Source organism: Dipodomys spectabilis, unplaced genomic scaffold (genome assembly GCF_019054845.1).
Source record: "Dipodomys spectabilis isolate Male_0828 unplaced genomic scaffold, ASM1905484v1 ptg000215l, whole genome shotgun sequence".
NCBI lineage: Eukaryota > Metazoa > Chordata > Mammalia > Rodentia > Heteromyidae > Dipodomys > Dipodomys spectabilis.
In genome coordinates, this window is record NW_024870892.1 from 11,319,553 (window position 1) to 11,335,000 (window position 15,448).

The following is a 15,448-nucleotide window of genomic DNA, read 5'->3' on the forward strand; positions in this document are numbered from 1 at the left end:
AAATTTATTTCCACTATTAGGGTTGGCCTCAAGGCTTCACTCTTGCTAAGCAGGTGCTCCACTGCTGAGCCATCCCTCCAGCCGGGTTTTACACTGGTTATTTTTGAGATAGGGTCTCACTTCCTTACCCAGGCATGTACCTAGATAGGACCTGCACAGTTTAGGCTTCCTTAGCTGCATTGAGAGGTGTACTCCACTGGGTACTGCTATTTGTTGAGATAGGGTCTTGGAACTGCAGTCCTCTGGATCTCAGCCTCCCACTTAGCTAAGATTACAGGCGTGAGCCACTGATGCCTGGCCTTCTTCATCTTTAATATCCTGCCTCATGCATGCTCCCGGTTCCAGAGAGATAAGTTGAAGTGTTACTTTGGTCAGCCTCCCTGGCCTGCTCCTGGTTTGATTATTAGTGTGGGTGCTTTCCTCACAGCCTCCCACATGCTGCTGCCCCAGTGCTCCTGCTGTGTCGGCTCAGAGCCCTTGTCCTTGCACTGGGGAGTCGGGCCTAGGAGAGGTAGTACAGGAGGACATAGGGCACCCACACATACACATACCCCTGCCGCTGTGTGCTGTACACCCGTGGGGCCATCCCGCGCCACCCCCTGAGAAGCTGCTCCCTGGGTTGGGTGAGTGTTGGCCTGGGGCTGTCTTGACCCAAAGAGGCCCAGGGGCAATGGAGATGGCCTTTGGGTCTGATGTCAGCTTGGCAGGCCCAGGGAATTGATAGAAGCTGCACCCCAAATTTTTTCTTACCTTGAAAAGGACAGTACAAGCTAGTGGGCAGCAAGCTTAGCTTTCCAAGAGACTCCTAGCTGCAAAGTAAGGGCCCGGGGAGCCCAGGGCTAGAGGCCGCTGATGAGACCTGGCTTTTTGTCCACCTCCCACTTCCCCCAAAGTCCTTGAGAGGAGTCACTGCAAACAGCAGTCAAGCTTCCAGCAGCATCTGGAAGATTCCCCAGAAGAGCCTTCTATGTCCTCCTTCCCAGGACTAAGAGGCCCGCCACATTCCTGACGAGTTCTTAGAAGAACTGCGGCTCAGATTTGAGGAACATCTGAGTAATCCTGCTAGGCCCTCTTTCTCCATCCATCCCTCACCAAGTGTCTCTGGCCTAGATGATGGGGATCTGTAGAGAGGCTGAGGAGTGGGGGTGCTAAGGAAGGGCAGCACCCCAGCCTTGAGAGAAGCACACAGAAGGAAGGAACAGTGTTGAGAAAACAGCAAGGAGACCAGCAGGACCTGTGCAGTAGGGGCGCTCGGCAATTGGAATGGGAACTGGACGAGCCAGATCCCCTCAGGGCTGGAGCTCACTGACTTGGGTTTGGAGGCGGTGCGGAAAGGGGCCCTGCACGATGGGGGAGCAGCTGGTTTCCAGGCTGCCTGGGAGCTACAGGGATCTCAGCTCTGCAGGGAGGATCTGTTGCACCCAGCAGGCTCTTCTAGAGACTTGGGTCCTTAAAGAGGTATGAGGTGTTGTGGAAAGAGTCCTCATATACAGAGCAGGAAGCAACAGACCTGAAGGAAGAGCCAATGAATTCAGAGAACAGTCAATGACTCTACCTCACTCTCGGGAACTAATAAAGTAAGAAAGGAAGTGGAGGACTCAAGTGACAGCCAGAACCAGCTACGTGGGCAGCCATGGCACCCACAGCCCACAGCAGGTGCACGCTCTTAGGGTGCCAAAGGACCTGGGCCATGCAGGCGTGTTCTCCCATCAGAGTGGAGCATGTATGGACACCTGTCAAGATCGTGATGATGGTGGAGATGTTCTGGGTCTCAGGAAGCTCATGGCACAAGCCTTCTCTGTCTCCATTTTAGCCGTGTCTGGGGCAGTGTGCTGAGGATGCTGAGGACCTGTTCCCTTCTAGGCCTTGGGGGACATGGAGTGTGAGGAGCAGTGGTCACCTCCAGGAGAGGACAGTCATCTCCAAGTCTGAGAAGTCATTGAGGAAGGACAGGCCCAACACCAGGAGTCCAGCATGGAAGGCTTTGGGTACAGTCCAAGTGCTTGTTGAGATAGGAGAGGAAGAGCCTCGAGCCAGGGGTTGGGCATGGGCTGGAATGTGCTGGGACAGCCTGCAGGCCCCAGAGGGCCCTGGAGATGTGACCTTGGAGCTGGCACGGAGGGAGTTCTGGGGATCAGGAGAGGTGACGGCTCTCCAGGGGGCCTGGCCTCAAGCCCCTACTGAATGAACCAAGGTTTCTGTAGCCAGAATGGGCAGTCAGTGCCTCTGTTCATCCCCGCTTTGCCAGTGTTTGGGGTGTGGTACCTGAGGGTGTCCTCCAAGAAAGGGATGACAAGCTGATGGCAGTTCTGAGTGATTGGACATAACCCCAGGCTGCTGGCCTCAAAGCGCTTTGAGAGTGTCTCAGTCTCCCACACCCTTGGGACCCTCAACCCCACCCAGGTCCATGACCCTGGCCCTGCCCAAGATCCCTCCTGAACACTGCACACATACCCCAGTTGTCCAAGTGAAGGACCCAGAACCTGACCATGGCCCACTGGCTGTGTTCCACACACCTCAGGGAGGTAGAAGTGAGAGTGGCTTTGTGCCCATGCTGGCATCTCAGCCTCAAACCGGCTCCTGGACACAAGGGCTTTGTTTTGTTTTATTTTAGCCAACAGCTCTAGCTGGTCTCCTGTTCCTTTGTATCCACACATGCGGATAGCATTAACGCCCTCTTCTCACAGCCCCTAGAACTTTCCAGATGGCACATGGAACACAGGCCTCAGGCACAAAGCCCGGGCTTCTCCCCTCTCAGTCTCAACTGGCTAGGAGAAAGCCCAGGTTAGGCTCCTTTCCTGTAGATTGGCTGTGTGACTTTGAATAGACCTCCTACCTCCTCTGGGCTCTCATTGCTGTGTATTCCAGCCCACTGCCTATTTTTATGTGGCCTGTGAGCTAAGACTGTTTACATTTTTAAGGGATTATAAAAACAAAAGCAAAGGATATATGTCAGAGTCCAAATGTGGCCTGCCAACCCAAAAGCACAGCTCTGGCCCTTTATGGGAAAAATGTGCCGGCAGGCTGTTGCAGGAGGCCTCCTGGCTCCCGTCAGCCTGGCCTTTATTTATTCACTTCTTGCAGTTTGCAAAACACATGTGCAGCATCTCATTCAGTCCCCAGTAGCTCATCGAAGCACGTGGTCTACATTTAGCTAAACTTGACCCCTGAGAGCTTGTTGGCAGCCAATAACACTGACCCTCGCCTGCAATCCTAACTACTTGAGAGGCAGGAATCAAGAGAATTAGGCTGGGAAGGTGGCTCAGTGGTAGAGTGCTTGCTTTGCATGCATGAGGCCCTGGGTTCGATTCCTCAGCACCACATAAGAAAAGGCCAGAAGTGGGGCTGGGGTTCAAGTGGTAGAGCGCTATCATTGAGCTGAAGAGCTGAGGCACAGCGCCCAGGCCCAGAGTTCAGACCCCATAACTGACCAAAAAAAAATCAAGAGAATTGCAACTTGAGCCATTCCTGACACAAGACTCCTGAACTAATAGCTGGATGCACATTCCTTTCATCTCAGCTATAATGAGAAGTGTGGTCTAGGGAGTGAGACCCTATCTCAAAATAGCTCTGTGCAAAAAGGGGCTAGATGCATGGTTCAGCAGTAGAGCACCTATCTGACAAACACAAGGCCCAGTGCTGGGGGCGAGGAGGGGCGGGGAAAAAGGCTCCCTCTTGCTTAGAGTCCCCCAGGAGGAGTGGTGTTCCTCTGTCCACATCTGGTCTGAAGGCAGACCTGGGACATGCAAGGGGTGGTGGTAGGAGGAAGGGCTTCTCACCCCTCCCCCAACCAACCACCGTTGGTCTATATAGATTGGTGGCAAGGTTGGCAGGGGAACTGGGCCCCAAGCTTCTAAGTTTTCACTTGGAAAAAAACAGCCTGCCTTATAACAGGAGGCTCCATAAAACATGCCAGAGTGAGGGATGGAGGCTGGTTTGAGTTGTGAGGGTACTGTGCGCAGTCCCGCTTCAGCTCTCAGCAGGCTGCCCTGTGGTCTGGGCCAGTAGCACTGACACTAGCGGGACTGGTCGGTGGGACTCTGGAGAAAGGACCAGTCCCATTTGGAGAGTGCTTCCTCAGCAGCACAGCATCCCCTCATGTGTTTCCGGGACAGATGGAGGGATTCCACAGAAATTTCTAGGCCATGGTGTGGGGTTCTAGGGGCAGAGCATAGGCTGGGGCCCCCTTGGCAGCTCCACATGGCCCAGGCTGAGAGTCTGGGTTCTTGGAGCTTGGCGACTCTCACCACCCCTACTGTGTGCTCTCGTTGCAGAGGTCAGCCGGAGGCTCCAGTCCTGAAGCAGGAGAAGGTAAGGAAGTCTCTAGAAGGTACGCCCCCACCCCACCCCCTCCCCTTTGGAGATAAGAACAGAGCAGCCTGATATTTCTCCTGTTTCTAGATTCTGATCGAGAAGATGGTAATTACTGCCCTCCGGTCAAGCGGGAGAGAACGTCCTCTTTAACCCAGTTCCCTGCTTCACAGTCAGGTGAGTGTGAGGCTAACCACACTCCCTCCACTGCTTCCTGTCGGATTCTGTCACCCGCCCAGGGCACCTGGGACCAGGCGGAGACATCGCACCAGGTATTCCCATCCGGTCAGTGGCACTTATGGCTTCCAAGCTAATGGAGAAGACACCCTCCCTCTGGGCTGGGTGGAGGGCCAGCCTGACCTGCCTAGTGCCCATGGGGAACTGCAGGCACACAGCAACCTGCAAGTAAAGAAACCCTAGATGGGAGCTCTCAGCAGGGTTTGGAACAGCCAGGAGGACATGGAGGGCCCCTTGGGGTGAGAGGCGTGGCCTACAGCAGAGAGGCACTGTACAGCAGGCTCTCCCTGCTCCCCGACATGACTCCATCCCCTGTGGGGAGGGCGGGCACACATGGACCCACGTGGATCTTACCCCCTGGGGAAGTCACTCCTGCCAGTGTAAACATCTTACACTTGTGAACGTGAAGGATGTTGTCATTGCAGAGTGCGTGCACACAAAAGCAACGCACATGTGATGGAAGTGTGCAGGGCACACATCCCCCGGCACCCTGGAGTTCTCACAGCTGCACACGGTCCCCGGAGCAGAGCTGCTGCTGTCAGCTCACCACATGCCCAGGCCCCACCTGGGCGTTTGTCATCCAGGTTGTGGTGACTTCCTTTATTTGAAGGCTCTGCCCATGCTGACAGGCATGTGGGAGTGATGGGACTCACGCCTCCTGCTTGTGTGGCCCTTGTCCCTTCCACTCCTGGCCACCGGCTAAGTGCCAGAAGGTGCCACGGAGAGGAGAGGGGAAGGCATGCCAAAGGAGCAGTGGCCCCTTCCCTTGCTCCCTGACAATCCCCTTCCCTTGGAGTTTCCTAGGAGAGCCTCAGCTCTCCGTCACCAGCAGTGGGGGACAGAAGTGGTCCCAATATTTGGAAATCATTGCTCTTGCTCTGCCACTGCACTTAGCTGGGTTCTGTCTCATGGGCTCGGGGTGAGTACTCATTGAACTCCACTTGTTGTAGGGCCTGTGGGTGCCCCCATCTGATGACCCACATGCTGTTACAAAGAAAACTTCCACACTCAAGTGGGGCTCACCTGGCTGGTGAGAAACAGCAGGGCCTGAGGCAGCCTTCAAGAAGGCTTGGGGCCGTGGGCCACTCTGCCTCCATGATGTCCCCCACCCCCACCCCGTGGGCGCCCAGTGTGTTAGGAAGGATGGGCAAGTCCAACTTGTGGCTGCTGGGCTGAAGACCAGAGCCTCGTCTACTTCCTTCTTGAGAGTTCAGATATCTTACCTATGTGCTGGGGCTTAAAATGCCTCCCTCCATTGGGAGACCTGCCCCCTGGCCAGCCATGCACCCACACTACCAGCACCTCCTTGCCCAGAGTATTGAGCATGGAGGGCTCTGTGCTTTGGGCTTTCTGCTCAGAGCCCCGCTATCAGCATAGACAGCCCTCAACCTCTGCTGGTACGTGGCAGAGCCACTGGAAAAGACAGTCTTCAGCAAGGAGGGGCACTAGTGATTAGGATTCCTTCTCGAGTCATGAATACTGGGCTTTTCCATCTACAGCTCTGAAGATTGGACTCCAGTGTCAGATAAGACTCCCTAAAGCCCTGGAGTGTCCATCATTGTTTTCCATGGTAATGGTGGCCGTGGTGATAGTGATGATGGTGATTATAGGGATTGCACTTGTTAGGCAGGCCTCTCACCCTGCTACCTTTTTACTGCATTTTACTACCTTTTTCACTGCATTGGTTACTTTCAAATAGGATCTCCCTTTGTGCTCCTCCTGTACTTCACTGTGTCATTGGAGGTAACAGGTGCATGCCACTATGCCCAGCCTTTGTGCTTCCCCATAGCTGGGACAATAGGCACATGTCACTGTGGGTTTCCCTGGGTGACCTTGAACCACAGTCAGTCAAGTATCTAGGACTGCACCTAGCTGGAGTTTCTAACAAAAACAAAAAAAAAAAACTGCTGGATGCCAGTGGTTTAGGCCTGTAATCCTAGCTCCTGAGGAGGCTGAGATCTGAGGATCTCGGTTCAAAGCCAGCCCAGGAGTATCCGTGAGACTCTTTAATCTCCAGTTAACCACCAGAAAACTGGAAGTGGTCCTGTGGCTCAAGTGGTAGAGCATTAGCCTTGAGCTGAAGAGCTCAGGAACAGCGCCCAGGCCCAGAGTTGAAGCACTACAACCAACCCAAAAAAAAAAAAAATCTTACTACCTTTTTTTATAAGGATTTATCAGGATCAGTTTTCTGCTTGGGCAGAAAACTCTTATAAGACTATTATCTCCAGTTAACCAGCAGAAAGCTGGTTAACTCACTTAAACAGTGGGTGCTAGCCTTAAGCAAAAAAGCCAACTGAGAGTATGAGGCCCTGAGTTCAAGCCAAAGTAACCAGCACACAGAAAGAAAGAAGGGGAAGGAGAGAGGGGACAAAAAAAGCCAAGCACCTTGACTCATATCTATAATTCCAGCTAATTTCGAAAGCAGAGATCCAACAGGATTATAGTCCAAGACCAGTCTTCTAGGCGAAAAGTTAGACCTCATCTCATCCGATAAACTGGGTATGATCATGTACATCTCTATTCACAGTTTTGCAGGAGCTGTAGGTGGGAGTACCTCTATATGAAGCCAGCCTAGGCAGAAATACAAGACCTGTCTGAAAAATAACTAAAGCAAAAGCTGGGTAGAGATGTGGCTCAAATGTTAACAAGTACCCGCCTAGCAAGTACAAAGCCCCGAGTTCAACCCCTAGTACCACCAAATTAACTTATTTAAATCTTAAAAAGAGAAAGGATCGGGGCTGGAAAGGTGGCTCAGTGGTAGAGCACTTGCCTTGCATGCTCGAGGCCCTGGGTTCGATTCCTCAGCACCACATTAAAAAAAAAGCTGGAAGTGGTGCTGTGGCTCAAGTGGTAGAGCGCTAGCCTTGAGCTGAAGAGCTGAGGGACAGCGCCCAGTCCCAGAGTTCAGGCCCCACAACTGGACTCCTCCCCCCCCCCCCCAAAAAAAAAAAACAAAGAGAAAGGATCTCCCATCCATGTACTCTCCAGTCCCCAAGGTAACTACGCAGCCAGAGCAGCGTCTCCAGACCCTTTTGCTCTGCATTAAATCTCATGCCAGTTAATATTGCCCAGATCCATTCAGATAAATGGAATAATCCCAGCTTTACAACACCGGGGGAACAGCTTGTGAGACTAGAGAGAAGGGAGCCTGCCTTTTTTGGTCTCTTACTGGAGAACTCTAAGGCTTCCTGAAGCTTCTCCCACGTGGCTGGATTCCCCATAAAAGATTTAATGAGCCAGTTTAACAGCCCAAATTCTGTAACCCAACCTGCCTTATATAAATTCACTACCAGCTTCAAAAGCATTTCCAGATAAGCCATAGCCCGGTGTGGTATCCGTGGCAAGAGCAGAGGCCTAGTGGCTTTTACAACTGGAAGACTGATTTAGTGGTACCATTTCAAACACCCCAATTCATTCCACCCCTAAAGCAAGCTGCTTTGTGGCATTCCCTTGGCCTCATTCTGGGGAGCCTCAGGAGTGGCGGGTCAGCTGGCCTGGCTGTGGCTTGGGCCTTGGTGCTCTGAATGGTGGGGAGCCTCTTCAGGCTGTGCTGACTGGCTGTGCTATCAGGACCAGCTGAGGCCTGTGGTGGCCCTGCTCCCAGTCTTCCTCTTTTAGCATTAGGAGCAGGGTGGCTCAGGACCTCTCTGGCTTTATTCAGCCTTGGCTTAAAGGCCCCAGGGCCCTGGCTCGTGGCCACCTGCAGAATGAAGGTCCCACATGCCCTGTCTACCTTGGCACTTTTTTCGAAACTCAAGAGGAGCCCAGCCCACCAAATCCTTTCTTTTCTTCTGTTGGTCATAGGCCCTGGCCTGGTTACTGAACCCTGAGTTTTTGTTTCTGTTTTGTCGGTCATGGGGCCTGACCTCTGGGCCTAGGTACTGCCCCTCAACTCCTCAGCTCAAGGCGAGCGCTCTTCCACTTGAGCCACACCGCCACTTCAGCTTTTTTTTTTTTTTAATTTTTTATTGTAAAGATACTATACAGAGGGTTACAGTTACATGAGTAAGGTAATGAGTACACTTCCTATTGAGCATTGTTACCCCCCTCCATTGTTTTCCCCCTACTATCCCTTCCCTCCCTACCTTCCCCGAGGTTCTTTTTTTTTTTTTTTTTTAATTGTGATTAAGTGATTACATAATTTCCCAACCTTCCAGCTTTTTCTGCTTATGTGGTGCTGAGGAATGGAACCCAGGGCCTCATGCATGCAAAGCAATCACTCTACCACTGAGCCACCTTCCCAGCCTGAACCCTGAGCTTTTTCACGCAAGGCTAGCACTCAACCACTTTGAGCCACAGTGCCACTTCTGGTTTCCTGGTAGTTAATTGGAGATAAGAGTCTCACAGTTTCCTGCCTGGGCTGGCTTTGAACCACAATCTTTAGATCTCAGCCTCTTGAGTAGCAGGGATGACAGGCGTGAGCCACTCACATTGGATCCACTGAGTCCTGTCTTTTTTTTTGGGGGGGGGGGTGTCCGGTCGTGGGGCCTGAACTCTGGGCCTGGGCGCTGTCCCTTAGCTCTTCAGCTCAAGGCTAACGCTCTACCACTTGAGCCACAGCGCCACTTCCAGCTTTTTTTTTTTTTTCTGCTTATATGGTGCTGAGGAATCGAACCCAGGGCCTCATGCATGCAAGGCAAGTGCTCTACCACTGAGCCACCTTCCCAGCCCCTCACTGAGTCCTTTCTAACAGAGGATTTGCCCTGGTCATAGCCAGAGAGCTCCCCTCCCTCAGTTGCCACCTTATTCCTTCTGCATCCATTGTCCTGTACAAGTCCTTCCATTTGGGTTGGACCCAGGTGTGTGCCTTGGTGAGCGCTCATGCAGGGATAGTGCTTCCTGTGTGTACCATGCTGGCCTGGCTTGATAGCCGGGAACCTTCAATCACACAGGAAGGGTGGTACTACTATGCCTGTGGTTATTTTGGAGAGCTACTCGGAGATAGCAGGAAATGGCATCTCACCCTGTCACAGGTTATTCCCTCTCCTTCCCCTTTTTCCTTCCCCCCTTTGTGTATTGCTGGCCTCTTGAAGCAAGCTAACTACAGAAGTGTGCATTTAGACTCCTGTTGGGGCCGATGGTCCATTACTTGTTTAGCGCTCACATGGCCCAAGATCAAGTCAGCAAGACCACTTTTCTGCAAGATCCCTGCCTTTCTACCTGGTTCCTTCCTTCCTGCCCCACAAGTGTCTTCAGGCTCAATCTTCCTGGATTCTCCATTTCTCATGGGGCCTAGTTCTTTGTAGAGACCACTATCTGGAACCAAGTTCTGCCCCCACTGACTGCCTGAATGTGCGTGGGGCCCACGTGGTACCCTATACAGCCCCAGCACATCCTTCCAGCTCTCCTGCTCATGCTGTACCTCCTCTCTGCCAGCAAAGCACTGTCTCCACTGTTCCATCACCCATCCCCGAGCAGGCCACCCATGCCCACAACAGCCCTGCAGAGAGCGCTACCAGGCAGGGTTCCTTTGCAGGCGGGGTTCAGTTCCAGGTGAGGGGTCCCTCGGTATGGGTAGGTGCTGCTTCCCTCTCATCACGCAGCTCTCTCCCGTTGGTCAGCTGCTCAGATATGCTTCCCAGACAGGCAGAAGCTACCCCTAGGGCTCTTTCTTCATCTAGTCATGCCCCCAGCACAGCAGCCTATGCCCCCAGACCCCGGGCTGTGCTCATTTGCCCAGGAGACAGCCACATTACATTGGCCAGGAAAAGCGTGTTTCTGGAATGGCAAGAGACTTCATTAGTTTCCATCCGGCAGGGCTGGGACAGGGGCCTCGGGTTTGGCTGGCCACTCACCCTCCTACCACCTCTTCTCTCCCCCGAGAGCTTGCCATGCCCTCAGCATGCATCTCCTTTGCATCTATGAGTGTGCCAAGGTGTGGGCCCAGTGCCAGGACCAGTCAGTGCCAGGCCTGCATCCCTGCTGGCCATCTGAGAGGACAAGCCAGAAAGGAGGCACCAAGGAGCCTCTGTAGGCAGAGAGAGATATCCTGAAGCCAGCTCCCCAGACATCTTCAGAATCACTCAATTAGAAGTTTGACTTCAACCTTCAAAAATGTCTCCAAGTTGCTAGTCATCCTGTTTGGAAAGAAAACATAAGTAAGCGTTCACCTCCTGAAAAGGCTACTAAATGGTGTCTTGCTCTGCACGCTGGGCAGCTGCTTGTGTGGCCTCTGTCACATCACAGGTGCCACCCAGCACCTCGCTTGTAGGCGGCAGGGTCCTCCCTGCCCTGAGTGCTGCACTTACACGGCTGTGGCCAGAACAGCAGCCTGTCAGCAGCGGGACCTGACCTTCCTCAGAGCTGAGAGCTCACCCAGCCAGGCATGTCAGGCTCTGCTGTTGACATCTTAATGTGCAGTCGTGCGGCTGTTACCCCCTAAGAGGACCCAGCCCCTGGCCCCAAACCCACATCTTTTCTCCTCTAATTTCCCTTTTCTGAAAGTTTCCTAACAATGAGTTACACACTGTGGAACTTTTGGGGTACCTTTACATTTACTTATGTTCTAAGTTACTATACATGTAGCCCCGGCTGGCCTGGACCTTGAGATCCACCTGCATCAGCTTCCTGAGTGCTGGGGTGACAAGTGTGCCCCTCTGCCTGGCCTGATGGAATTCTTTTCTTCATTACATTTTTGGAGTGTTGGTGACATGTGTAGAAACACAGCTGGGTTTTATATGCTGGGCTTGCCCTCTGTAAACGCACTGGAGTGACAGTATAAAAACAAGGCGGCCTCCAGCGCTGCTGGGGTCCCAGGCCAGATCATACCATCACCACCACTGAGCTGAAGCCCCTGGGCACTGTTGCCCTCTAGCTCTGAGTGTTCTGGGCCCTCACAGGCTGCCAGGAGTGCACTTCCTGAGCAACTGGCCAAAGAAAGCCTTTTCCTAGGTACTCTCTTACCCTCTGAGCCTTCTAGGAATATGAGCCGACCCTAGGACCTTACCTTGCTCTGGGGCACCGTGGTGCTCTCCAGGCCAGCGGCCTGGCATTGGCCCTCCTCTGAGAAGAAGGGTTCTGACCCCCATGGCTTTCATGGCCCTGTGCCTGCATCCCTTCACTCTCTCAGCACTTTGCCCCAGAGCTGTCATTTGCAGCCATTTTCCCTGTTCTCCAGGCCCACAGCCCTCCCATCCCAGCCCCTTCCTGCTTGACTGCCCTGCCCCAGGAAGGCCTGCTTCCCATATCTTGTCTTCCGCTTGTAGAGGAAAAAAGCAGTGGGTTCCGGTTGAAGCCTCCGACGCTGATCCATGGCCAGGCACCCAGTGCAGGTAGGTGGCACCTGCGAGCAGGGGGAAATGGCTTTCCAACACCTTTCCTGAGCTTTGCCTGGCGACAGCACACTCAGTCCCCTTATGACCCAAGTGGCTGCTTCCATGTAGTATCTAATGCCTATGAGGGGCCAGCCCAGCCACAGGGTGGAGAGGGCTGGGCACATCACTCCATGTAGCTTTGGAAAGGGGGCCCTAAGCAGAGTACAGAGCCTCCCACTGCCCAGCTGCCCTTGACTCTGGAGCCCTGTCCCTCAACAAGTGACAGTGTACAACAGCTCTGTTCCCATGTTCCACAGGCCACCTGGGCCTCAGTCAGCCCGAACTTGGGTGTCTAGCTACAGAGAAAGATCCACCCTGTGGCGCATGGGCACAGGTCCTGGGGCAGGGGTGCTGTGTTCCAGCTGGCACTCAGCACCCCAGGAAAGCGACTCTATTCCAGGTCTGCCAAGCCAGAAGCCCAAGGAGCAGCAGCGCAGTGTGCTTCGTCCAGCCGTGCTGCAGGCCCCACAGCCGAAGGTGCTTCCACAGGCAGGTGAGACAGGAACCAACCCAGCACACCCCCTGCAGTTCCTCTGAGCCCCGTAGAGGAGGTCTCCCTCACCCTGCATGACTGTCCAACCACTGCCTTCCTGGCACCCTGTAGCTCTGTCCTGCCCAGGGGACTTGAGAGCCATTCTTTTTTAAAATTAGCTTATATATTAGTTACGCTAATTGTCTTACATACTGGTGATACTAGTCACCAATTTTACTATTAGCTATAGTTGTGTTCACACACATACATTACCATGCCACAGGCATTTACTACACATTCCAGTTGATATCACTGCCCTGAGGGTCGTGTTGAGGAGAGGAGCCTTTCCACCTGTGCACTGAACTCCTGCACTGTTCTGCTAGGTGCACAATGGTGACTTCTCCTAGCCCCTACGTTTTACCTCTGAGCACTCCAAGTAAGTCATCGTGGGAAAACTGCCTGATATCTCTGAAGTGGTTAATTACCTCAGGAGCTATTTTGTTCTAATGCTAAACAAATCCAGGCCAGATTTGGACATGTGTATACTCACATGATTTTAAGGAAAAATGCCTAAGAAACTCAAAAATGCATTAGAAACTCAAAGAATTTGTTCCTTTGTATTATTAACTAGCAATAATGCTTCTAAACACACTGAACATTCAGTTGTTACTTTCATTTTTTGCTTTGTCTTTTTGTTCTTTGGGGGAGGGGGCTCATATACATGCTGAGCATGTTTTTCTCTTGAGCTGCCTCCCTGGCCTATACAGTTCCTTTTATTTTTGTTTTTAATTGAGGAATGTGTGGCTTTTAGCAGAGCCATTGTAAGATAAAGCAGGTCCCTTATAAAGGTGACTTTACACTGTAGGCCACACCTAATAGGAGGGGCCCCAGCCAGGGTCCAGTATCAGGCACACTGCAGGAGAGGGGGGCAGCAGGCCCCGCCATTTGCCCAGCTGCTCCCCCTGTCCTTCCTGCAGTCCCGAGCAGCGGCACCAATGGGGTCAGCATCCCAGCAGACTGCATGGGGGCAGCAGCAGCATCGTCACCGGAAAACTCTGCACAGAGAAGCCCGTCCGAGCCCACAGACAAGGTGCATGCACTTGAGGTCAGTGGGTCCTGGGCTGGAGGGGGAAGGGAATGTGCCCTGTGTGAGCTGGAGTGCCACTTAGGGTTTTGTGGTTAGGCCCTCCTAGGATCCCAGAGGTTCTTTTTGGCTGGTACCGGGACTTGAACTCGAGGCCTTGCACTTGGCTTGGCTTTCTTGCTCCTGGCTAATGTACCACCACTTGAGCCACACCTCCAGCCTAACATGTTGCTGGTTAATTGGAGCTAAGAACCTCATGACTTTTCTGCCTGGGCTGGCTTTGAACTGCGATCCTCAGCTCTCAGCCTTCTGAGTAACTAGGATTGCAGGTGTGAATCACTTGCATCAGGCTGCCTGGGGATTGCGTTTGAGGTAAGTTTTCCTAAAGAGTAGGATCATCCCCTGCATGCGCTCCAGCCTTCTGGCTGTCACACTTGCTCCTGCCACCATGAAACACAGCCAGGTGAGCCTAGCTGGTGCTGTGCGGCCTGAGCTTGCAGTCTCAACACCGTGAGTGGGATGAGCCCTTCCCTGTCGACTCCTCAGCCTATGTAATCTGCTGTAGCAACAGATACTGGGTTCTGAGCAAACCAGGCGACGCTGCTCACAATGGCAAAGGGTCTGGTCTGTGAACTAGGGCCCATCTGGAAGGTTCCACCCCTCCCACATCACATAGGATCCAGCAGACAGTGCATCTACCCCACAGCATTGACAGCCAAGTTGCTAGGCAACTATGGGCTTCATCCATCATCAGAGAGTAGGACCCCAGCAGAGCTCTGCCATCCAGTTTGGGGCCACCCCAGTGCTTGACCTATGTCTCCACAAGAGCCCTTGAGTCATGGAAGGGAGTCTTGCAGCATTTTACATGGAGAAATGCCTCCCAGGGCCCTGTGTCCTTTTCCCCCATGAAGAGGTCATAGTGGAATCTCATTCCACGTGGTAGAGGTGCTGGACAGCCCAGGCGGTAAGGTCCTTGGGCCTGTATTTCCCAGCAGTCCTAGAAGGGACGCTTGGCAGAGCCTGCTTTCAAGGCAGCACAGATGGCACTGAGATCAGCGCTGCAGTGGCCACGTGGTATCCTTGTGCACTGCCAGATTGGGGTGCTCGTCTTCCCCTCTGCCTCCACTGCTGCAGACAGCCTGAGCCTCACTCTCCAGAGCCTCAGCCTCTGCCTGAGCCTCATACTCCTTGCCCTCCTCCCCAGGCCCTCAGCTCAGCCCTGCAGGGAGCCAGCTGTCTGGTTACTACCACAGCTCAGAGTTGTGTCTCCCCAACTTCGGCCAGCAGGCTGGACCACCTCATGAATGAGGGTCATCCTCCCACATCATGGCCATCTGGCTCTATGTGGGGCTCATGCCCTAGGTGCCAAATACCCACATTGTCCCAGGAACACCCTGTGTACTCTCCAGTCTCTCCCTGTTCCAGTCACATGGCAAGAGACAGGCATGTGACACACAATGCCACACGACTCATGGGGGCCCAGTGAGGCCCAGGGCCAAGCTCCCCAGGCCATCCCCACCAAGGCTGGCTCACAGGGACTTTGCTGGCAAAAGTGAGTCAGGGATTCCCTGTCCCCCTCCTAAGCCAGTTACAGGGGTGGGGGAAGTGCAGATGAGGGTAATTGAAGGAACCTCGGGAAGGAGCCTTCGGGGTCACAGACCACACTTGCTTTACAGGCAGAAACATTCTGCTGTATTCTGCTCTTCACAGCACTGCACTGTGTCCCCACCTCAGGTTATCTACAGCTCTGCCCAGCCGGGGACAGCACCAGCCAGGGTGTACAGGAAGCCAGCAGCTCGAAGGCAGAGGGCCAGGGGTGTGGCTGGCGGAGGTGCATCCCTGCCATGGCAGGCAGGTCGGTGCACCCTGCTGCCTAGCGCCCGCCGGACACGGTGTGTTTGCCATTTTCAAAGGCCATATTCGCTCCTGCGCAGGCACGGGCCGTGACAGGCAGTATAGGAAGTGCCGTAGGAATGCAGACTCTGGCAGACTAGCAAGACGGTCAGTCCTGTGCTCTCTGCCCTGGTGCTG

General features: G+C 53.5%; 1 protein-coding gene across 5 annotated transcripts in view; it reads left to right on the forward strand.

The window, feature by feature from the left end:
* Ranbp3 (RAN binding protein 3) overlaps window positions 1–15,448 on the forward strand; it is a 47,169-nt gene that overhangs the window by 23,656 nt on the left and 8,065 nt on the right. For 3 of the 5 annotated variants that reach the window (XM_042697061.1, XM_042697063.1, XM_042697065.1), the window contains 5 exons: window positions 4,275–4,311; window positions 4,402–4,488; window positions 11,754–11,819; window positions 12,262–12,354; window positions 13,311–13,438. In XM_042697061.1, coding sequence (XP_042552995.1) covers window positions 4,275–4,311; window positions 4,402–4,488; window positions 11,754–11,819; window positions 12,262–12,354; window positions 13,311–13,438 — 411 coding nt within the window. The remainder of the gene's footprint in view (window positions 1–4,274; window positions 4,312–4,401; window positions 4,489–11,753; window positions 11,820–12,261; window positions 12,355–13,310; window positions 13,439–15,448) is intronic. The other 2 variants (XM_042697062.1, XM_042697066.1) reach the window with 1 other exon arrangement.